Here is a 24,137-nt window from a genome sequence, read left to right as displayed (position 1 = left end):
TCATCTCAAGAGTGGTCTCAGGAGTGCTATGCCCCACCCATCCATTATGGAGCTGCACAGGGGTCATTTTAGACATGGTCTGCATCCAAAGGGCTGTATGGTGCTTGACTAGTGGTCATCTCATCAGTTCCCTGTCTGGGCCTCATGGCACCAGTCTGGTGGTTGCCTCATGTTTGCTCCCCATCTGGCAAGGAATGGCCCCTTGAGAGGGTCAGATTCACTCTTACCTGCCCATAGTCCCAGGTGCAGTTCTTCTAGTTTCTGGTTTGCTACTCATCCTGGAAGTCCATGTGGCCCTACCTGGCACCGTACTGGTGAAAGTCTCAGACTAGCTCCCTGTTTAAACTGGTGGGCATCTCAGTTTGCTTTTCTCATGGGATGTTAGGCTTCTAATCATTCAGATGTTCACAGGCAGAATACTGAGTGTAGACACATCCTCTCTCCTCTCTGCCACTTACTGATGCACATGTGACACAGCAGCCACATCTGCAATGACTCTGGGGCAGGGTATTTTTATGTTTTACAAGTTGGAATCCATTACATCCTAATTATCAAGTATGTAAAAAAGAATTATTGTGGTTTATTAAAAAAGAAAAATGTTTATGATGGTTATGGAGGTTCCAATGCCAAATGGACTGACTACATGGATTTGAGCTTCAGGTGAAGCTGTCACATTACTGCAGGAGCACGTGGGAGAGCAAAACCAGGAGTCACAATGCAAAAACAAACAAAAAAAGAGGAAGAAAGCAGAATTTTCCATTTTTCTGTGAGGATATATTCATTGGCTTTCTATCAGGTTCCCATTACCAATAGCATCACTTCATGGAAACAGCCACACCATAGCATCTACGTAGACATTTTGTAGGGCCAGGGTCACAGCTAGAAGATAGCATGATAAACATGAAGGTGAGATAAAAACACTGTAACCTCTCATGAATGATGAAGTGTGTGTTCCAGGCTTGATCACTATTAATCTCTTTTGATATAAGAGTAAATGGACAAGAAGAAACAAAGAGGAGAAGAAAAAGAAGACACAAGAGGAGGGAAGAAGAAAGGGAGGAAGGAAAGGGAGAGGGGGGAGTGAGAGAAGAAGGGACAGGGGACGGAGGGAGGGGGAGAGAGAGAGAGAGAGAGAGAGAGAGAGAGAGAGAGAGAGAGAGAGAGAGAGAGAGAGAGAGATTGAGAGAGAGAACACTATTAAGAACAGGATTAGTACTATGGCACTAGGTTAGCCCTGCCACCTACCAGTCCACAGAGACCTTCCTTCACAATGAGCTGGTTCGAAGTATTTGATATCTGTGTTGGAGACAGAATGGCCTGTATTTCTTTCAGAATACTAAAGCAGAAAGCAAGTTCAGTAGGAGGCAATTTCGGTTAATACCGAGAAACCAGAGAGGTTTATGTCTGCCTTTCAATTACCCTGGTCTTTCAGGCAGTTTGCACATTTGGGAACATGAAAGCTGATGGCATGATAGGAGTCCCTGCTGTGACAGCCACAGACCTACAATTTGTCTTCTTATTTGTTCCTGTCAGGCTGTGGAGGCAAAGCTCCAGATTTTATACTCAAAAACATCAGTTGCATTGAAATACTTGTTTCTTTAGCCCCGGGTTGAGGGGGCCAGATTGAGAGGCTGCTGTTGTTTCTGAGGGGGGTGTGCTGGAGGCAAGGGTGTGGGCAGACAGAGGGTTCCAGTCACGGGTGGAGGACAGTCCCCTGCTTTGCTCTGTCATCATTGTGATTTCCGTGCTTCTTGGTGAGGACACACTTGGGATGAATTTCAGAGGGAGGGCCTTAGGCACAATTCGGGCCATGATTATTAAGAAAGAGGAGAGTTTCCTGCAAAAATATACATGATATAATATGCATTTGTAGGTCCATACCTAGTAACAAGTCAGCTCTGGGACCTGGGAAGGCAAAGAGGAAGGGACATTATTGTCAATAGTAAAATAGAATTTTCCCATGAAAGAAAAATTTGGCCTGAGAGTCTCATGAGAAAGTGACTAACATAAAAGGCTCAGAATTAGTGTTGTGACACCAAGCACAACCAAAGTGCACTGTGACAATGTTTCATAGGTGGCCACTATTGAGCCCACTCACCAGAGCTCTGAGTCTTCTCTAAATACATGGCACCAAGAACAACTCCTGCCAGGAATGATATAGATCCATGCTAGATCCACCAACCTGACTTTTGTGGCTACATAAGTTTAAAGCTTAGACAGGATGATAATGAACCTTGGAAGACACCCCAGAGAGCTTAATGATTTAATGAGCATGGTATACAGAGTCACTGAAGTAACAGAGAAATGCGTCTTTGAGGAGATGAAGGCCTCAATCCTCTCCAGCCTGGCTAAGGTGTTTCCAAAGCTGAGTACAGCAAAGGCATATGTTCGATAAAATATCTACTTTGCAAAACTGTCCTAGTTTTAACAGCTAGTCAGTAGAAGGCTGTGTGCTTAAGTCTAGAATTGGCTCTCGTGCCTCCCATTCTGTTCCACCATATTGTTGGTCCCTTAAAGAGTAGGGGTTGCTTCTTGCTGTGGTGTTGTTACTCTGAAGCCGTAGCATAGACTGAAGTGACTATGTGTGGTGGTGTGAATAGGAATGGCACCCATAGACTTATGTGTTTGAATGCTTGGCCCACAGAGAGTGGTGCTTTTTAGGAGGTGTGATGTCTTGGAGTAGGTGTGGATTTGTTGGAGGAAGTGTGTCACTGTGATGGTGGACTTTGAGTCTCCTATGCTCAAGCTGTGCCCAGTGTGGTACACAGTCCCCTTCTGTTGCCTGCAGATCAAGATGTACAACTCCCAGCTCCTCCAGCACCATGTCTGCCTGCACACTGCCATGCTTCCCGCCATGATGATAATGCACTAGGTCTTTAAAACGGTAAGCCAGCCCCAATGAAATGCTTTCTTTTGTAAGGGTTACCTTGGTTATGATGTCTCTTCACAGCAATAAAACCCTAAAGAAGACAGTGCATCTTTCACTTTTCTCTGTGGGAAGCATTTCGCTCCTAATTTTCCTCCCCCTTTCCTGTTTTCTCTTCTGTTTTTCCCTTTTTCTTGACTGGGGATCCATCACAAAGGAATGTGTTTTAAAATAAGTTTTGGGTATACAAACACGATTCCCACTTGTTAAAAATGAAAGGAGGGGGGTGGGAAAACAGGTTGGTTGGGGACATATTTGTAAAAGTATGAGGATCTGAGATGATCCTCAGTTCCTAAGTAAAAGGCATGGCGTGGTGATGTGCACTTGTAATCCCAGCAGTGCAGAAGCAAAGGCAGGAATATTTAGAAAACAAAGACATACAGATCCCTGGGGTTCATTGGTCAGCAAGCCTAGCATGGTTGAGTCCCACATCCTCATGAGAGACTTTGTATAAAAAAAAAAAAAGGCAGTCCTGGAGGAACAGAACCCAAGGTTGACCTCTGATCTCTACAAGCATGTGTATACACTCCCCTGAAAAAGACAAAAGTAAAATGCCATACCAACGCAATGGATATGTGTGTTTATTTTTATATACAGAATCAATATTGACTGATTTAATACTTCAGGACATAAGGCATCTCCAACGATTTTCAAATTTAATCAATACTTTGATTTTATAATGGTCAAGCTGAGGATGTTGCCATATATATATATAAATATATATATATCAAAAATGAGAGAAGTGTGCTTATCATTTCATAAATTATTTGAAATTTTGTCTTTATCTTGAACCCCAACTCACTAATGATTTTTAAAATATGAAACCCAAGTCAACAACTCAAGCAGCAATTAAAAGAATCAAATATTCTAACACAATTAAATCTGAAGATATACTAATTTGGTACAAGCTGCCAAATGTCAGTAGGAAAATAATGCATGTTTTGCTTTCTGGAATTAAACCATTATATTTCTATAAGAGCAGTGACTTTGTGCGCATGGTAAAATGGTCCAATAAATAACACAAAATAGAGTCTTGAATTTGAACTGAGGTGTTTTAGCCGGCATCACTGTCATGTGAACTACATACTATGGATACTGGATGTTCAGAGCTAAGAGCTGCCAGGAACACCCTGGATTGGTCACATGTTTGATTTTTGGCCATTACGCATTTTGTTCTTGCCAGATTTTTCAGGACTGCCACATGTGGTTACCCAAATCTAAATGGAGTTCCTAAGATTCTGTAGCTTCAACAACCAGCCATCATCTATCCTGTTCAGAAAGCTAGAGAACCAAGATCAAGATGACCTGGTGTCTGTGGAAGACCACTTCCTGTTTTGCACAGGGCTGCCTTCTTATAGTATCTGCACACAGAGAAAGAGAGAGCTCGGATGCCTCTTTTCATGGGCACTAATCCCATCACTATGTCTTCATCTACATAGAGTTTCATTTCAGTAGCCAGGTCTTAGCTTGAATACTGGGTTCTACTCAAGAGGCCTGAAGGAGCTATAGCAGTGGTTCTCAGCCTTCCTAATGCTGCAACCCTTTTAATAAACCCTTATGTTTGGGGACTGCCAACCATAAAATTTCATGTAGTTTGTCTACTGTTATGAATCATAATGTAATTATCAGTGTTTTCTGATGATCTTGAGTGACCCCTGTAAAATGGTTGTTCAACCCCCAAAGGTTGAGAACTTCTGTGCTATACCAACGAGAGGTGCCATTTATTACTACTCTCGTCCACTACCCAGTCTGCATCCCTTTGTCTTCAGCAAACATGTACACTGGTAGTGGTTCTTTCTTTATAGACTGAGGGTGAACGCGCCTTCATTTATTGAAGAAATTTGGCCATTAGTAATCACTTCCATATTAGGCTAAAGCCTCTCAATGACCTCAATCACAGGGTGTGTTAACATTAAGAGACATCCTAAGATATCTCCCATATTCCAGACAATAATATTCTTGGCAAACCACCCCTGGGCTGAACAACAGTCTGTTTTGCCCTGGATAATCAGAATCAGTCACAATGTCCTATATTACAGCAATCTTTTATAGACCTTTGCAGTCTGATTTATGACTGATATCCTCTGAGGTATGGTAGCGAAAGTGTTTTGCTGCTCTTTTTAGATGAAGGGAAATTGCTTTGCATGGTCTTTACTAATAGGTCCAGAGAGAAAAGCATTTGTTAGATCAACAGCTGCATGCTAGATGCCAGAGGGTTTGTTAATTTGTTCAAACAATGAAGTCACATCTGGTACAGCAGCCAGCTGCTGTTGGAGTCATCACTTGGTTGAGCTATTGGTGCTCTATTGCTGTTCTCTAAGATCCATCTCTCTTCTGTATAGGCAAAATAGATTAATTAAATGGAGACTTGGAGTTAGTCAGAACCCTCATCATTGAAGTCCTTGATTTCAGCAATCCCTCTAGAATCTCAATACTGTTTTGGGATTAATATTTTACTAGATTGAAGCAGTTCTATTACTTTCTGCTTGGATTTTCTAACCATAATAGATTTGAGTTTCCAAGCCTGAGAAGCAATATAGAACTTTTGCCAGCTGTTGATGGTATGTACTGTATTACACATTCTGGACTGGCAAGATAATCACAGGGCACATTCAGGCCCACTGTAAATGGATGTGGGTCAAAATTCCATTGATTGCTTGGCTTTCACAACTGTCTGGCCTGGAGGACCTAAGTGATGTTTTGTGTCTCCTGTACTTGGTGTCAGTGTACAGCCAGAGTGTAGCAGTCTCAGAAATGACCTCTTGTTTTCTTTCCAAAGTTCATTGTCTCCCTGGTAAAAGGATACAGGAATCCAGGGAAGAGTCAGTTTCTTCAATCAGTAGTGAATTGGGATCTAACCTCTCTTTCATTGGAGATTGTAGGTCTGTCAGCTAAGTTTGGGAATTGAAGGAGATGCGATTCTGCTTTGATTTCTTGGGTTTGAGTTTTAGTCAGTTGACCTGGAACTTTTCTGCTCATATAATTCAAGAATGAAACAAGCATCTGATCAATTTTATCTTCTTCATTAGGAACACTGATCAGCCAGCGATGGTTACTTTGACCTTGCTGCCCAGCATGATAACACACACCTTCAGTGCTGCCCATATCTGACATCTGCTTCCTCTGTGTCTGATAACTTCTACTACATTATGGTCTTAAATCAGTGGCTTTTCTTTCCAATGGGAGATCTTTGCAAAGACAAGTGACCTTGGCTCCTTTCCAGTGATGCAGGGGCCTTACCAGTCTGGATGATTAGATCTAGGATGACAAATCCACGCTAACATTCCAATCTTTCTAAACCTTTGAATTCTACATTAAAACAAGGTAAACCAGGCATTTCTGATTCATTCACTGTGGTCCACATTTTAATCCCACAAGGACACAGACTAGGTAATAGAGGAGGGTTGTAATAAACGGCACCTCTCATTGGTATGGCACAGAAGTTCTCAACTTGTGGGTAGCAATCCCTTTTGGAGGTCGAACAACCTTTTCACAGCAGTCACCCAAGGCCATTGGAAAACACAGATGTTTACAATTTATAACAGTAGCAAAAACTACAGTTATGAAGTAGCAACAAAAATAATTTTACAGCTGGGGGGTCACTACAGCCTGAGGAACTGCATTAAAGTGTTATAGCATTAGGAAGGTAGAGTCAACCATGTTTAGTTAACCAGCTGAAATGTTGAACTCTTTCTTCTCTCCTGAACATTTTGAGGTCTGCTCAGTAAAACCCTATCAACAAATTGGTCAGAACAAACCTTTTTTCATCAGCATCCAAATCCCCCACACAGTTTCCATTCTCACACTCCAGTCTCAGTAAAATGGGAATGCTCAGCTTGCTCCTTTGATGTGTAACATACTTTCTTTTGGACTGTAATTTGTATGTCCCCTTTAAGATGACATATTTGGTCTTGAACTTAATTACAGAGTTAGAAGCAAAGGTGCATCTAGGGGTGGGTCAAAGGGAGAATCAACATGCCCTTGTGTAGCAACTGCCTCAAAGAAGGGAATCTAGCTTCTTGTATTGTTGATATGACAAAAATACCTTTATGGCAAGTAAAGAGAGCAAGGGTTTATTTTGCCTTATAGTTTGAGTTACCATGTTTCATAGTGGGGAGGTTGAGGTGGTAGGAGCTTGAAGCAGTTGACTAATGGCATCTGAGGTTAGCAAAAAGAGAGCGATAGATGGATGCTGCCTAACTCTTGTTCTTCTTTGTACCCAAGATCCCACCCAGGAAATGGTGTGTCCCATGTGTAGGGTGTGTCTTCCTACTTCAGTTGACCTGATCCACAAAATTCTTCCCATGTTAAGCTAAGCATGTTAAGGCTTCTTTTATAGATTTGTCTAGATCTAGTCAGTTAAGTCAACACAAACCACCACAAAGTCTTTGCAATTTCTGGAATAATCCATTGTTTTGGAATGGAAGATGGTTGTTTATATTTTCTATGTCCCGGTACTTCAAGAGCGCTGTTAAAGGACATTACTGCTCATTGAGAGATACAATGGCAACTTTTACTGTCTTTATAAAATAAACATTAATTTTTTATTTTCCCCTCACTTGCTTTTTCTCTGTTATACATGAAAGCATTAAAATCGTACATACTAATTCATGCCATGCATACTGATTTGTACAAAATTCTGAAACTGACACCAAATATATTTATCTACTTAAATACTTATCATTATTTTGGTGACACTTTGAAGAAAATCTTAGCTTTGGGGGACATAGAGTGCATTATCATTATGGGTAGCTACTCTACTGTGCAGAAATTCATAAATTTTTCTTGCTCCCACATGACTGTAAATATTACCTATTGGTCATTCTTCCCTTATTCCTCCATAGTATCTGCTCTTTCTGGATCCTGGTAACGATCATTTCCTTCTCAGCTTCTATACTATTGTGTTTTAGAGAGTACATATGGGTGAGACCATGTGGCACTTGCCTTTCTGTGCCTGGTGGACTTCAATTACCATGGTGTCTGCCCATTCCCTTTATTTTTGTCACATGTGTCAGAATTTTATCTTTTTTTATAGCTGGAAAGATATTCCGGTGTATGTGTACCACATTGTCATTACGTGTTCATGTGTTGATGTACATTTGTTTCCATTTTTTGGCTATTGTGTATAGTGCTGAATTAAATGTAGGAGTCTAAGTGTCACTTTAGCATGCTGATTTCAGGTCCTTTGAATATATAGTCAGTGGCTAGTTTTAGTTTTATATGAGACATATTTTTAGTCTGTTGAGAGGTGTCTCCATGCCATTTTTGTTTCCATCTCTCAACGTGTACAAGGACTCTATTTTCTCCATATCCACATCAGCACTGTCATTGTTAGTTTTTTTTCCCCTAATAGCCATTGGTCTTGAGGTAATAGCTCACTGTGGTTTTGACGTGCATTTCCCCTGAATCACCCTTAGTGAAACCTTTCTGCTGTCCAGATGGGACTTCAATCTAAGAAGTAACAGACTGGAAAATAATAGACCAGCCCTTCCCACAGGCCAATATACTCTGTCTGTAGGTGTGGCACAGCCTCCCAAACCCAATTACAGGCTCTGAAAAGAATGTGAAACTATAGTTTTCTCATGATTCTATTGGAAGCAGGGAAAGATCAATTCAAATGTCTCCCTACGTCTCTGCAGAACTGAAAAAGTTCTGGTAAACCTGTCCTGCTGGCAAAACAGTTCCCCAAGTTGTCTGTTTCTAAAGTAGAGGCAAATTGTGATCCCTTTGCAGTTAAGAATGGATTTAGTGAACTGATTCATCCGTAGGTTTTGCCTTTGAGAATATTTGGAGGAAGTGGAAGACAATACATAGGAAAGATTTCTTGTGTTTTTCAATGGCTCTCAAGTTGAAAAAGAAGCGTGTTACATGTATTTGAAAAAATCATATTCTCCAAATTTATCTTGCCTTTAGAATAGCTATGTAATTTGATAAATAAAATCTAGGACACTTTATCCAGGGTGAATGATTGTAAGTAAGAACGTTTGTTGCATAAAGTTTGACAAGTAGAGGCAGGAATAAACACCATTATTTTAGGTCATGACTTCTTTCTATGCATATACGCACACAGATCACACATACATGCGCGCGCACGCACACACACACACAGACACAGACACACACACAGACACAGACACAGACACACACACACACACACACACACACACACACACACACACACACACACACAGAGTTTTACTTTGGTAAAGAATCCCACAATCCCTTTCTAGTGCTTCTCTTGATCTCATCATGATTTCTAGTGTCCTAGTATAAGAGACATCTGCAAGAAAGTTAGTGAGAGAGAATTACGAAGAAACTAAAACTGTGTTGACGTCAGAAAGCTGTGCTCTGCCTGCCAGTGGTTTCTGGCTAGTTCCCAGGCTACTAACATACATGATTAACTGTGCTTTCTCTAATTCCTGTACGAAGGTGATTTAAAAGATAATTGTTTAGGATCAAGCAATAAAAACTACTATTAGGAGCTATTTGCTTAATTTCAGAATCATTGAGGGCTCCAGATGAAATGCTTCATTCTGAATTTTATCCTTTGAAACTCTGGCAGCGCAGAGACCATTCCTCATAAACGATTCTTTTGGAATCCTGTTTGTTTCTTCCCATCTGTAATCTCTGTTCTCTATTCCAGTAACACTGTCCTCGTCTAAGGGTCAGCAGAACAAAACATCCCTTATTTACCAGCAGAACACTGGCTCTCATTGTTGGGTTCAAGGGAAGTACACAGAATTGCAAAAAGAAATATGATCTTAGCCTTCTGCATCAGTTGCTGGACCTTTTGGGCAGTCTGTGAACACTGCAGAATCTACCTTACAGCAAACACGAGCTTGCATACAGAAAAGTGATTGCATATGGCAGTAAAAGTGAGACAATCAACAGGAGCCACACTAACAGGGATCTGTACTGTCTCCCATAGAAAGTCAACACATATTTCTTCTGTGTTGCTAATTCTCTGAGAGCCACAGGACACTTTTCCTCATGCTAAAAACCCTTGGGAAGAAGCACAAAATGCTCTTGGAGGACTGAGCAGGAATATTCTTGGTGACTATGAGACAATTATAGTGAGTGGGAGAGATTAATAAAAAGCCTATTATGAGGAAAAGATCTAAGTTTCTTCTGCCACAAAGACTATTTATTTATTTGATTTATTCTGTGGGTCAATCAATCCAGGTGTTTTATATATATAAATATAAAACACACACACACACATATATAATTATTGGAAAAAAGTGCTAAGTCAAAATTTGTACTACTGTTGAAGATTAGGATTCCAGTGTGTCTCAAACCTATTTATATGTTTTTTGTTTTATTTTGATTTGAAGACATTCTCCTATAGGCCAGGTTGACCTTGGATGTGATGGGAAGTTATAGAAAACCTTGACTACTCGATCATCTTGCCTCTACCTGCTGAGTGTTGGAACTGAAGGCACCTGTCACCATTCCCAGTTCAAGCCACTTTCTATTAAGGTTTTTGCTATACATTCTGAAGTTACTCAGCACAGTGTTAAAATGGAAAACGATACTTGGATACATACTTAAAATTAATTGAGACTAAATAAAATTAAAATTTTAGTTTTTCAAATGTATACAACATTTTTCAAGGTTCACATGGCTAGTGGCTATCACATTGGTTAGTGTAGAAAGATGAAATTATTTAATCAGTGAAGAAAGTTTCATTGGATAGTGCTATTTTGAAAAGTCATTTGATTTCAAATAACCTGCCAAAGGAGATCAATTAAACCCACATTCCTTATTATTTTTATTGCTCCCTTTCATATGTTATGATTGGGAATAGTTTGTTATTCTATTAGGAATTTAATAAAGGCCATTACTCAGATAATTTATTTGATTAGACATAGAAGTTTGCAAATCATTTTGGTGGGATCATGGACCCTCTGGGCAATGGTTTCCTACAGGTGCATAATGAATTACCTTCGAAATTGAGTGGTTTAAAATGCAAAGATTTATGGTTTTAGTTTTGTGGCTCAGGAGTTTGGGAATAGCTTAGCTTGATTCTGGCTTAGAAATCTTGTTGGAGTGCACTGCTTCTGTGGAGTGAGCAGTTTAGAACGTGGTATCTTTTAAGAACCTGTCTTGGCCACTACACTCGAGAGTTCACAGTAGCTGTGGTCACCTGCACAAGATCGGCACAATAACAAGCCAATTGCCATTCTGATGTAGAGGGAGAAGGGGTTCATGAGATCCCACTCCTGAGGTTCTCTGGACAATTATGGCTTCAGGATGAGGGAGGGAGTCATTTTCTTTAAGAATGTGGTTCCTGGTAGGTTAACCACACTCACCGGATTGTCATACTCTTCGGGAGTATATGGGCAGAACAAATTAGACTCAATGTTAAAAAAGAGACATGAAGTTGGGAGGAGCAGTGATGTGGGAGTAGATATAGGATGAGTTTGTATGGATGTGTGTGAATATCATTAAAATGCTTTGTATAAAATTTCCCCTCCAAAAATGGGCCTGGTATCTTATATGCAGCAAAGACGAAATAAATTGGATTATTGACTAAACAAAGAAGCCCTTGACTCAGGCTTCCAAGTAGAGTTTGTCATTTTAACAGTGTGCTGAGTAACTTCAGAATGTATAGTGGAAGCCTTAATAGAACATCTAAGGTCAACCTGGCCCATAGGATACACTGTCTTTAAAACAATATAAAACCATCATTTCTGCAACATTTTATTGATTGTACTTCAGTCCTGTTTACTGGTGGAGGAAACTACATTAGGATCCAGGATCTTTGGAAACCGTACTGGAGATTGGCTCCATCAACTAGAACATAGAACGATTTCATGGAACATTAGCATCATGAGGAGAGATTATTTTTTCTCACTGTTATGTTCCAAGTGGCTGTGACAATGATGTAAAAATTGTAGATACACAATGAATGTCTAAGTGAATGAATAAAGGACTGTAGGTTCATATTCTTCAACTCAAAAGACTACTTCAATCTCTAGTTTTGTAGGATCAACAGACTTTTCCTCGGAGAGTTTGAGAGTGAGGAAAAGAGAATGTAACTAGTAGGAATCATCATGGATAGTCTGTCTAGAGGGATAGATTGATATCATTGCTAATACATGAGTATGTTTCATAGTGTTTGTTGTTAAATGATTGTTAAATTATATATATATGATATACATATATCATATATATAAACTTTCAGTGTGTACTTTTGAAAAGGGTAAACAATTGTGATCCAGGTATATGAAGAATATATCTATATTTATGTACAGATGCATATATTCACACACAATGAGTGTGCATAAAATGTATACTTTATTGCTGCAGCTGAAAAATAGAAATTTTACTTTTTAGCAGAATGTCAAAAATGGTCTTTTGTAGAACAACACCTAGCATAATTTTGATGCATAAATTTTAACCTTGGAGACAAGAGACAGGTTCTAGTTTACCATGTAATGATATTTGGTTGTGGGTAGTGATTCAAAGTCTGACAGCAATATTAAAAGCCTGTGTGTAAAAGATAGTGATAGCCCTCTTCTTACCTGTTGTGTAATTGTACAGTGTGTACCACTCTTTGGTATCTGCATCTGCTTGGGTGCACATTTCTCAAGAGAAAGGGCTAATCAAAGCCATGTGGCTGCCACTAACCAAATAACAGGCCATCTCTGAAGTGAATTTATGAATTTCCTACCAATGGAAACTGCCTGGAAGACTATGCAGTGTAAGGAATATACTTGAATCTTCTTATCCTAGCTGCCCCATCTGCCTTTAAGAAGATGTAAGTTTGTGAGTTCATAGGACAAAGACAGGAGTTAGTTTTAGAAAAAGCCTAGCAGTTTATTTCTTGATGGTTTACAGTGGGATGCTGATCTCTTTACACCTTCTCAGGAGGGTCTGTAAGGTAGCTTCAGCAGCTCTCTGGACACTGATACAGGGGTCCTGCCGGAGTGCCTGGAGTCCTGATATGGAAACAGATGAACAGGGAGGGTCAGTGCTTAGTAGGAAAAGCCACCCAAGCCAAAGCCTGGTGTATACAGCCCTGCAGTGCTGTACAGGTCAATCTGTGTGGTCTCAAGTCAGTGTTCACCTTTTGCTCTAAAAGATGAAAAGGGATGAATGGCTGGGGATGGAGCTCGGTGGTAGTGTGTGTAGTTTGAAATTATAAGCTTCAATCTCCAGAAGAGGAAGTGCAGAGAGGAGAAGGAAGAAGAGGAGGAAAAAGAGGAGGAAGAGGAGGGAGAAGAGGGAAAAGAGGAAAAGGAAGAGGAGGAGGAAAAGGAGGAGGAAGAAGAGGTCATGACTGTGATCAACAGGTTTAGATATCAGGACATCATTAGTAATAATGTCAGCAAAGGGGTGGAGCTGGAGGCTGTGATCAATTCATAGCAATTCTAGGGTCTAGGCAGCTCCAGAAGATAACTGGATGCTAAATTTCTCTATTTCCGGGCTGATCTGGAGCTTGGAACAGTTAATCTCTCTTTCTCTAAGAATGAAACAAAAGTTCGTGCACACCATAGGGGTGATACTTACGCATGGTGAGTTGCTCTCTGTCTAATAACTCCACATATCGATTGGTCAAATGGAGAATAATGGCATCTAAAGTCAGCAAAAGAAAAGGTTACTGCTTCCACTATCAGGAAAAAGTTGATCTGATTGTACATAGTCAAAAGGCAAATGGGCTGACTGGTGACTGGACAGATTATATAAGTCCCCATATGCCTCTGAGAATGATGTGAGGAGAGCTTCTACTGGGTGTTGAGCAACGTGTATGAAAAGTGTTTGCACGTCCAGTTCATTTAGAAATTCACAGTCTGACCTTCTTGGGGTGGGGAGAAGTTATCATCAGGTTTCAAACCTGCATGAGGTAGGGTTTCTGAATTTGTCAAATTTATAGTGCAATTAAGGCAATGACATGTATGATCCAATAATAAGTGGAGTTAACTTGATCACACTAATGGACTGGACCTGCTTACTATGGGGTGGGTTCCTTAGAGCAGCCTTACAGAGAGCACTTAACATTTTATAGGAGAAGAGTCTTTAGAGACTCACTTATTTTCCGTGCCATAGACTTGGCATGGAGGTGACACAGGGGGGAGACACATCCCATGTCACACAGCAGAATCAAGGGCCCCTCTATCAATGTGCTCGTCACTTAGATCATTTTGCTGTTCATGTGATCATGTTAAGAACACAGAATGTGGGTCACAAGAGAGAAAGAGGTAACATATTTATTCTGCAGTACCAGGCTGGGAAAATAAAGAGCAAAGACTTGGAGCAGTGGATCTTGGAAGACTTGAGAGGAGAGCAGTCAAGTGAAGGTGATTAGAAGAGGCTGTACATTTTCATTTGTGAAAGAAAAGATGATATCACAACACACATCACACATTTCTTCCCACTTCCCCGACTCCAATCTTTTCCTGCCTATCATTTTCATACTGTTTCAGGGAGAGTTCAGTCAGAGTGAAAACTAAATGGTAAAGAACAGACTCGCGTGTGTTGGGACCCGGAAGGGAAGTTCACCTGTGAGCTTGACAGCTGCACTCCTGATCATCTCCCAGTTGCTGGTGAAGAAGGTGAATGAATGTGTGTGGAGGATCCACAGAATTTCCTGATTCTTCTTGGCCTGGAAGAAATGTGAATGATTTCAAAGACAGTCTCTCTCTCTCTCTCTCTCTCTCTCTCTCTCTCTCTCTCTCTCTCTCTCTCTCTCTCTCTCCTCTTTCCAGTGGAAAGTGACCCTTTTGACATCTTTCATTCCGTATGTCTCAGAAGAAAACGTTAAAAGCTAACTAACATTCATAGCCATGTATTGATTGATTGAAAGTTATCTTGTGGCCATTTCAACAAAGATTTAATCAGGAAGGCCCTGGAGGTCAAGGAACCAGTTAACAGACTTGGTTCCAGGACCAGAGAAGAAGGGATGTTTAATGGATTTGACGAGGAGGACAGTGTGTGAGAACACTAGGGATCGCTGCCATCCCAGTGAGGCTAGCCTGACCCTGTTGTTATTATCTCAACAAAACACAAAAAATATAACAGATGTGATCTGAAGAGGAGACTTCAGTCAGCTTCTTGCTAGAGATTGGTACCAATTGTACACATCCTTCTGAAGTTTGTCTAGACTCCTGTCTTGCTATTTTGGCAGCACCATCTGCTATACACTTACCAGTTTCATGCAGAATTGCCTATAGAAGTCCCTGGCCCGTGGCAGGTCTGGTTCTAGGAGGTGGTCTAATATCCCATAGAGCTCCTGAAGGCCCAGGAAAGGGATACAGATGACCAAGACATCGCGGCAAGCCTAGAAAACAGAGCTTTTCTATCATAGTCTGTGACACTGGGGTCATAAGGGAGCAATTGCTCACTGATACAGTGAAAGCAACAGTAAAAGCCTGTGCCTTGATAGAAAGGAAAAGGTGGAAAGAGATGCCAAAACGGAATTCTAAATGGGAGGAGTGGCTTTTGTGTTCAGTTCTGAAGAATGACTTCTGGCCTAGTTTCTGGTTCAGAGAGAGAAGGGTTACTTGTGCACCTCAGCCCTGGGGGGGGAGAGAGAGAGAGAGAGGGGGAGAGAGAGAGAGAGAGAGAGAGAGAGAGAGAGAGAGAGAGAGAGAGAGAGAGAGAGGAGGTGAAGGTGTCTGCAGGCCTACTCACAGCGCCAATTTTGGGGTTAGGATCCCAGAGGTGGAGGAGGAATGAGATCATGCTCTTTTTCACTTCCTCAGCAAAAAATATCTTCCACTTTCTTCCTGTTAGGGAGGCTAAGTCCTCAAATAGGAAGATGGATGTCAGTCTCACATCGTCTTGCTCCTGCGGTGACAAATGGATCTTCTCACAGGCTATTGCCCACTGGCACCCATTTGGTACCCAACCCGACCTTGCCACACTTCGAGCAAAGGAAGGCAGGCCAGTCTCTGAGCATTGGTGTATTCTTGTCATTGTCTCTCTGTATTCCATGGACTCTTCATAAACACGTACACAGCTTGAAAAAAGAAATCCTCTAGACTCGGTTTTGTTATAGAACTGAAGACTTGATTGCTGCCTTTGTGGGGAGATATGATTGCAGGATGACAAACAGGAGAGTTGGCAGCAGGAAGCCGGGGTGATTCCCATTTGTTATACACTTTCATAAAATGTGCCGGTTGCATCATTAAACCTAAAGCTGTGGGTGTCTCATCTAAGCTGCACAGGGTCCGGCGCTCATCTCTAAGATGCCAAGTGTCTTTTGTAAGGGGATGAAAAGCTACACAGGAATCTTGGCATTGAGTCTCAGGTCAAATAAAAACTTGACTTGTAGAAAGACTATCTTTTGTCTGTTTGGATATGGTTCCTGCTGATAATGAATTTGAATTTCCTCCTGGCTGAGGCAGGAAATAGAAGGTAGGACATACAGAAGGCAGAAAGGATTCTGGGACAGCACGAGACGCAGGAGATTCACCTGGGAAGATGTGATGAGACAGGTGCGTGGTACCTGAGGAGGGGTAACCAGCCATGTGGCAGAATGTGGATTCGAATGATTGGGATATTTTACGTTATGATCTAGAAGAGCCTAGCTATATGGCCAAGGTATCTGTAAATATATTTTGATTCTGAGTCTTATTTCTTGGAGTATGGGGCTGGGAGGAAGAACAAGACCTAACCTCTACACTGCTTGGCCCTCCTGTGAACATGTGAAGTTATGGGAAATTTTTATTTTATTATTATTATTCTTTTTTGGTCCAGCATAGTTGGAAATGATTTCAAGGAGCAACTTGTGATATGACAGGAAGAGCATGTTAACTCACATGTGTACTTTGCTGATGGTGTTCAAAGTTACAAGAGAAAGAAGCACAGATGAGTTTTCTGGGTAGGCCAACAAAACTAGCTTGAAAATTAGGGAACATCTGTCAAGTTCAGTGTCCTTAGTTTTCAGTTGAGAGAAATGGATCAACACTGAGTGAACTGATTGCTGGTGGTGGCAGTGTAGCAAGAAGGGGACGGAAGTGGTATAACGCAGCCAGGGTGGGCGTGGCATAGTCTCGATGGTGGCAAAGCCACTTGTTTCACTCCTGCCCTTTACTGAAGCATCAGTGTTCTGACAATTACAGGAAAACACTTGCACACTGAGGGGAAAGAGAAGAAAGTTGACTGATGACAGAACTTATGCTTAACCTAGAGCAAAATACAGAGGGCAAAGTATTAACCGAGTTACCCACATTGCAGGAAGCAGCGCTGCTTGAGGGAAATTTGCATGTGTATATTAACGTCTAGGTTCTGTGAAATTTTTATTCATATGTGGTGGAATTAATCCTTACTGGAAGTGAAAAGTGCCTCATCTAATCTCCAGGAAGTATTTGCATATTTTTTCTTTTATAATAGTACGGGGCGACATTGCTTTGAAATTGTTAAGACGTCTTGTCTTGGGGCTCAGAGCCAAGAGAAATATTATTATTTCAGCAAGAACCCAGGAACGCTAACAGATTGGGCCTGAAAGTCAGATTTCAGTTATTCCATTGCTAAAGATTGACATCAATTATCTGTGGAGTGAAAAGGGGAACTTTTTTTTCCAGAAAATTCTACATTGGGTGGGAGATCAGTAAGCATTTTTGAGGATAACTTGGGAATTAAGCTGATGTTAAATAAGGAAAATGGTTGGGAAAAAATAGGCAGAGAGCTGTTTTCCCATGCCAGGTCACGCTAGAATATAAACGAAGAATGGGATGTTAAAATACAACACTTGGGAATTACACATAAAAATTAAAACAATAAATTAAAATTTTATGCAATTAAAACCTAAAGCTAACAAGCCACCAAAGTTTCAGAAAGGAAGGGAATTATTAAGATTCTGCAGTAAATAAATAGGGCAATGTTGTACTTGAAAGGAAGTTTTTCTTTAAATTCTATTTGATACTCCTCAGGCCTCAATAGGAGATTTAACTCAGTTTTCTATAAAATATATAATGAATAGAAAGATTAGGTTTGTGATGAACAGTGGAGGGAATATATGTTTTCAGTCTGGAGACCAGAAGATAAATAAGTAATTTAATGAGGCTTAATGTTTATGAAGGCAACACTAGAGAGGGAAGCTAGCAGTTCCCCAGCTCCTCAGGTAACAGGACATGAGGAGAATTTATAGATTATAAAAATATTAGTTTGAAGAAGTTGTTGTGAAACAGATTTTTACATCCACAGCAGTGACTAAACAAAACATGAATACTAAGATACAAGTTTGTAGAATACAGAAAAGAAATGAGTCTTTTTCATCTAAGATTGCTTAGTGATCTTTGGTAATCAGTCAAATAAATTACAATTTATAAGCCTCAGGGCCCCTTCATCAGTTATCAGCTCTGCAGGGAGATTGTGAAAGCCGCTATGGGCAATATGCTATCAGCGAGTGTGGCTGTATTCCTATAAAACTCTATTGACAAATGCCGAATGTGAGCTGGATTTGGTTCATGAGTTGAAAAGAGTCTTTGAATTCGGGAAGTGGAACAGATCGTGTTGGAGGAACTAGGAATTGTCCCGATTTCTGTATTCCCTAAAGCAAATGAGTTGTGAGCAGTTTATTTGGGAGATAAACACAGGAGACAAACATAGGGAGTGAGAATCAGAAAGGGAATTGAGGAAAGAAAGGAGCATTTGTGGGTGTCCTGCCCTCACAGGCAAGTGGTACTCAAACCTTTTGTAAAGTGAGGACTCTGAGGAATTTGTTCAAGTTTCTTCCCAGGGCTAGATTCCTCTGTAACAATTCTATCCCGCTCTCTTAGATCAGTTGCGTTTTCAGGGCTAGGGAGTGTGCTTGGGTAGAGGGACATTGGGAGTCAGCAGCCTGTATGGGAACCACTTGTGGAGGCTCTCTGGAATGGCCACAAAGTGCTGGTGGGACACCCACAATCTTCTCTAAGCACTACCAGAACGGGCCACTGTTCACTCACTTCTTCCAGGGAAGGGAGATTCCCGAATAGGATCACTTACGTCTTCAAAGAACGTTCTTGTTTGTAGCACTATTTCCTTGAAGTAGAGGCTGATGTCTCTTTCTGTGAGCAGCTCTAGGATCTTTTTCAGAGCTTTCAAGCTTTCACAGACGACTTCCGTGCGAGCCAGGTGGTACAGGCCTCTGATGATACATTCTAACATTATCTGCTTATGCTTCCTCACCTGTAATGAAAACAAGGTCTCTTGATCTATAAAATGATCGTGTGTCTCTTGAATAGGGTAGCAACTCCCGGGTGGGAATGGTGGCTAAAATTTGGGTTATGAGCACATGTACTTCAACCCAAAGCTGTTAATTTAATTAATTCACCTGGTTTCCATGAGGCTTCCAGATGGCTAGATTATAACCTTGAAACTCTACTTAAACAAATCCTTTCCCCCCAAGCATGCCTCTTACCTTGTGAGGAGCCCCACATGCTGTGTTGCCCAGGCCTCGGATAGCCATTTGCCTCAGAATAGCATTGGAATCCCTGGTATTCTGATCCATAAAAATCAGTACATCTCGAAGATTTCCATGCTTCCAAAGGATTGGCTCCTTCATAAGCTGAAACCAACAAACCCCTCTCCTTTATTTAAGGGAGTCCCTTCCCTTGAGGGGATGGCTAAAGGCATCTAGCTACAATTAAAGATGGCTCCTTACTGCTGTGGAGTGGAGGAAGGGAGCCTTTAAGTGAACCAGCAAATCTTGTGGTGGCTGAGTTCTGGATGTGAGCTACCCATAGGTAATGGTCTAAGGTAATGGAGAATGAACTATCTAGATAGGAGGATTTACTCAAGTAGCAGCAAAGATAGAAGTTACTGATCCTGTTCCTTCTTTAGGTTGACGAGCTCTTAAGCCAGGGAAAGGGCTAATGACATGCTGACTTTGCATTTTGTTCCCCTCACATTTATTATCATCCCTTCTATGAGCTGGAAGGTTGGTTTCCACAGAAGAGGCAGGAGATGGTTGTGAGAGGGTTTTCCTTTCTCTTTCACTGCCTGCTTGTGCACCTTTGAAATGTGTCCCTTTGGTACTGCAACTCCCTTTAAAGGGCTCCTTCTGTGGTTCCACATAGCCCTAAGCTACATGTCCTACATGAGAAATGTAAGGGACTAGTGAACATGCTCTGTTGAGTATTTTTCCTTGCCTCAGAGAAGAATGCCATGCCTGTTATCCGGTAGTTCTCAGAGGAGGAGGTGAGAGATGAGAGTAGGTGTTCCATGATATCCAGTATGACACCATGTTGCCAGACTGCCATGCTCCTGGAAAACACAAATGTTAAAAGGGGCTTAATTTCCCACTGCATCAGAAGTTCTTAACTGTGGATTGCAACTCCTTTGATGAACCACTATCCCTGAAAAACATTTTACATTATGATTTGTAACAGTATTGGAATTACAGTTATGAAGAAGCAACAAAAATAATTTTATGGTTAGGGTCACCACAGCATGAGAGACTGTAGTAAAGGGTGGCTGCATTTGGAGGGTTGAGAGCCACTGCCCTAAATATTGGAATAAGCCATAGTGTATTTACAGGTTTTTCAAGTCAGTACTTTCATCTCAACAGAAAGAAATATTAGATGAAAGACTGCCGAGCCTTACATTTTAAGATGACACATCCAAGTGGTGAATTTAATTTAGTTTATTTAAGTTAATTCACTTGATTTACTTTCATTTTATTTTTGGTGAGAAGTGTTATTAAGTTTGGAGCCAAAACTACCACATTGCTCCCCTCTTTCCCCAAGGGGAATCTTTCTCCCTTTGCAATGACCTGATTACCAAGTGTGTGCTGTGTCTTCATTCTATATGTGTTCTCTCTTCATCCATTCTAGATCACCTGCACATTACCTGGCCAGTGCACACACGCCTATGTGATGGGTATCAGGATTGCTAAGGAGGGTCCATAAATTGTCTCCTTCATCAGATTCTTTTGCAAGGCCTTCTTTCATGGCTTGTGTTTGCAGGCATTTCAGAGTCGCAGTTGAGAGTCTAGAAGAGACAGCAGAAGACGTAGAAGTAAACTACCCTCCAAGAGATGTGGACTCTTCCTACTTCTTGTAAGCCTCTCTCAGCTGCAGACTAGTGGATGTGGTTCAAGACAAAAATAAGACAGCCCTATTCTCACTCTTCAGTCTTGCCGTCAAAGGCGACAACAGGGGATGTGGTGAGCCAATAGATAAGAATATAAAGCCTAGTGAACTGCCCATGAGTAAAATCAAACAAATAAGTGCAATTTACTTGAACTCTGAACTCATCAATTGCCATGGTATAGCTGCTGTTGTCGGTGCATTCACACACACATGCTTGCATTCATGTAGAGCATTTAAATATGCATTTAAGTCTAGTATACTACTGTCGGTTTGGTGAAGTTACTCGTATTACAGCATATGTGGAGTCTAAACAGTGTTCAAAATGTCCTTTAAAAGGTTGCATTATTTCAACACCCCACTCTCATCAATGGACAGACCATGGAAACAGAAATTAAACAGAGACATAGACAGACTAAGAGAAGTCATGAACCAAATGGATTTAACAGACGTTTATAGAACATTCTATCCTAAAACAAAAGGATATACCTTCTTCTCACCACCTCAAGGTACTTTCTCCAAAATTGACCATATAATTGGTCATAAGACAGGCCTCAACAGATACAGAAAGATAGAAATAATCCCATGTGTCCTATGAGACCACCACGGGCTAAAGCTGGTCTTCAATAACAATAAGGGAAGAATGCCCACATATACATGGAAGTTGAACAATGCTCTACTCAATGATAACCTGGTCAAGGAAGAAATAAAGAAAGAAATTAAAGACTTTTTAGAATTTAATGAAAATGAAGGTACAACATATCCAAACTTATGGGACACAATGAAAGCTGTGCTAAGAGGAAAAGTCATAGCGCTGAGTGCCTGCAGAAAGAAACAGGAAAGAGCATATGTCAGCAGCTTGACAGCACACCTAAAAGCTCTAGAACAAAGAGAAGCAAATACACCCAGGAGGAGTAGAAGGCAGGAAATAATCAAACTCAGAGCTGAAATCAACCAAGTAGAAACAAAAAGGACCATAGAAAGAATCAACAGAACCAAAAGTTGGTTCTTTGAGAAAATCAACAAGATAGATAAACCCTTAGCCAGACTAACGAGAGGACACAGAGAGTGTATCCAAATTAACAAAATCAGAAATGAAAAGGGAGACATAACAACAGATTCAGAGGAAATTCAAAAAATCATCAGGTCCTACTACAAAAGCCTATATTCAACAAAACTTGAAAATCTGCAGGAAATGGACAATTTCCTAGACAGATACCAGGTACCGAAGTTAAATCAGAAACAGATAAAACATTTAAACAACCCCATAACTCCTAACGAAATAGAAGCAGTCATTAAAGATCTCCCAACCAAAAAGAGCCCAGGTCCAGACGGGTTTAGTGCAGAATTCTATCAGACCTTCCTAGAAGACCTCATACCAATATTATCCAAACTATTCCACAAAATTGAAACAGATGGATCACTCCCGAATTCCTTCTATGAAGCCACAATTACTCTTATACCTAAACCACACAAAGACCCAACAAAGAAAGAGAACTTCAGACCAATTTCCCTTATGAATATCGACGCAAAAATACTCAATAAAATTCTGGCAAACCGAATCCAAGAGCACATCAAAACAATCATCCACCATGATCAAGTAGGCTTCATCCCAGGCATGCAGGGATGGTTTAATATACGGAAAACCATCAACGTGTTCCATTATATAAACAAACTGAAAGAACAAAACCACATGATCATTTCATTAGATGCTGAGAAAGCATTTGACAAAATTCAACACCCCTTCATGATAAAACTCCTGGAAAGAACAGGAATTCAAGGTCCATACTTAAACATAGCAAAAGCCATATACAGCAAACCAGTAGCTAACATTAAACTAAATTGAGAGAAACTTGAAGCAATCCCACTAAAATCAGGACCACTAGACAAGGCTGCCCACTCTCTCCCTACTTATTCAATATAGTTCTCAAAGTCTTAGCCAGAGCAATCAGACAACAAAAGGAGATCAAAGGGATACAGATTGGAAAGGAAGAAGTCAAAATATCACTATTTGCAGATGATATGATTGTATACTTAAGTGATCCCAAAAGTTCCACCAGAGAACTACTAAACCTGATAAACACCTTCAGCAAAGTGGCTGGGTATAAAATTAACTCAAATAAATCAGTAGCCTTCCTCTACACAAAAGAGAAGCAAGCTGAGAAAGAAATTAGGGAAATGACACCCTTCATAGTAGTCCCAAATAATATAAAATACCTCGGTGTGACTTTAACTAAGCAAGTAAAAGATCTGTACAATAAGAACTTCAAGCCTCTGAAGAAAGAAATTGAAGAAGACTTCAGAAGATGGAAAGATCTCCCAAGCTCATGGATTGGCAGGATTATTATAGTACAAATAGCCATTTGACCAAAAGCAATCTACAGATTCAATGCAATCCTCATCAAATTTCCAACCCAATTCTTCAGAGAGTTAGACAGAACAATTTGCAAATTCATCTGGAATAACAAAAAACCCAGGATAGCTATAACTATCCTCAACAATAAAAGGACTTCTGGGGGAATCACTATCCCTGAACTCAAGCAGTATTACAGAGCAATAGTGATAAAAACTGCATGGTATTGGTACAGAGACAGACAGATAGACCAATGGAACAGAATTGAAGACCCAGAAATGAACCCACACACCTATGGGCACTTGATTTTTGACAAAGGAGCCAAAACCATCCAATGGAAAAAAGATAGCATTTTCAGCAAATGGTGCTGGTTCAACTGGAGGTCAACATGTAGAAGAATGCAGATCGATCCATGCTTATCACCCTGTACAAAGCTTAAGTCCAAGTGGATCAAGGACATCCACATCAAACCAGATACACTCAAAGTAATAGAAGAAAAAGTGGGGAAGCATCTCGAACACATGGGCACTGGAGAAAATTTCCTGAACAAAACACCAATGGCTTATGCTCTAAGATCAAGAATCGACAAATGGGATCTCACAAAACTGCAAAGCTTCTGTAAGGCAAAGGATACTGTGGTTAGGACAAAACAGCAACTAACAGATTGGGAAAAGATCTTTACCAATCCTACAACAGATAGAGGGCTTATATCCAAAATAGACAAAGAACCCAAGAAGTTAGACCGCAGGGAGACAAATAACCCTATTAAAAAATGTGGTTCAGAGGTAAACAAAGAATTAACAGCTGAGGAATGCCGAATGGCTGAGAAACACCTAAA

At 40.6% G+C, this 24,137-nt stretch overlaps 1 protein-coding gene and 1 non-coding gene across 3 annotated transcripts in view; both read right to left on the bottom strand.

The window, feature by feature from the left end:
- Positions 1 to 377: 377 nt before the first annotated feature.
- Positions 378 to 507, bottom strand: LOC120101296 (small nucleolar RNA SNORA17). The gene has a single exon (XR_015679377.1). It is a non-coding gene; the product is annotated as a small nucleolar RNA SNORA17 (small nucleolar RNA).
- A 12,216-nt stretch (positions 508 to 12,723) lies between these two features.
- The window catches only part of Mroh2b (maestro heat-like repeat family member 2B), a 60,088-nt gene continuing 48,674 nt past the window's right edge, over positions 12,724 to 24,137 (bottom strand). The window contains exons 34-42 of one of the 2 annotated variants that reach the window (XM_087626063.1): positions 20,708 to 20,848; positions 20,008 to 20,122; positions 19,278 to 19,424; positions 18,863 to 19,045; positions 15,563 to 15,718; positions 15,078 to 15,209; positions 14,432 to 14,534; positions 13,442 to 13,507; positions 12,724 to 12,870 (exon numbers count right to left, since the gene is read on the bottom strand). In XM_087626063.1, the coding sequence (XP_087482189.1) occupies positions 12,764 to 12,870; positions 13,442 to 13,507; positions 14,432 to 14,534; positions 15,078 to 15,209; positions 15,563 to 15,718; positions 18,863 to 19,045; positions 19,278 to 19,424; positions 20,008 to 20,122; positions 20,708 to 20,848 (1,150 nt within the window). In that variant the 3' untranslated portion in view covers positions 12,724 to 12,763. 2 annotated transcript variants of the gene reach the window in all.

The sequence above is a fragment of the Rattus norvegicus genome, chromosome 2 (genome assembly GCF_021556685.1).
Source record: "Rattus norvegicus strain SHRSP/BbbUtx chromosome 2, alternate assembly SHRSP_T2T, whole genome shotgun sequence".
NCBI lineage: Eukaryota > Metazoa > Chordata > Mammalia > Rodentia > Muridae > Rattus > Rattus norvegicus.
This window is presented reverse-complemented; position numbering and strand designations above follow the sequence as displayed.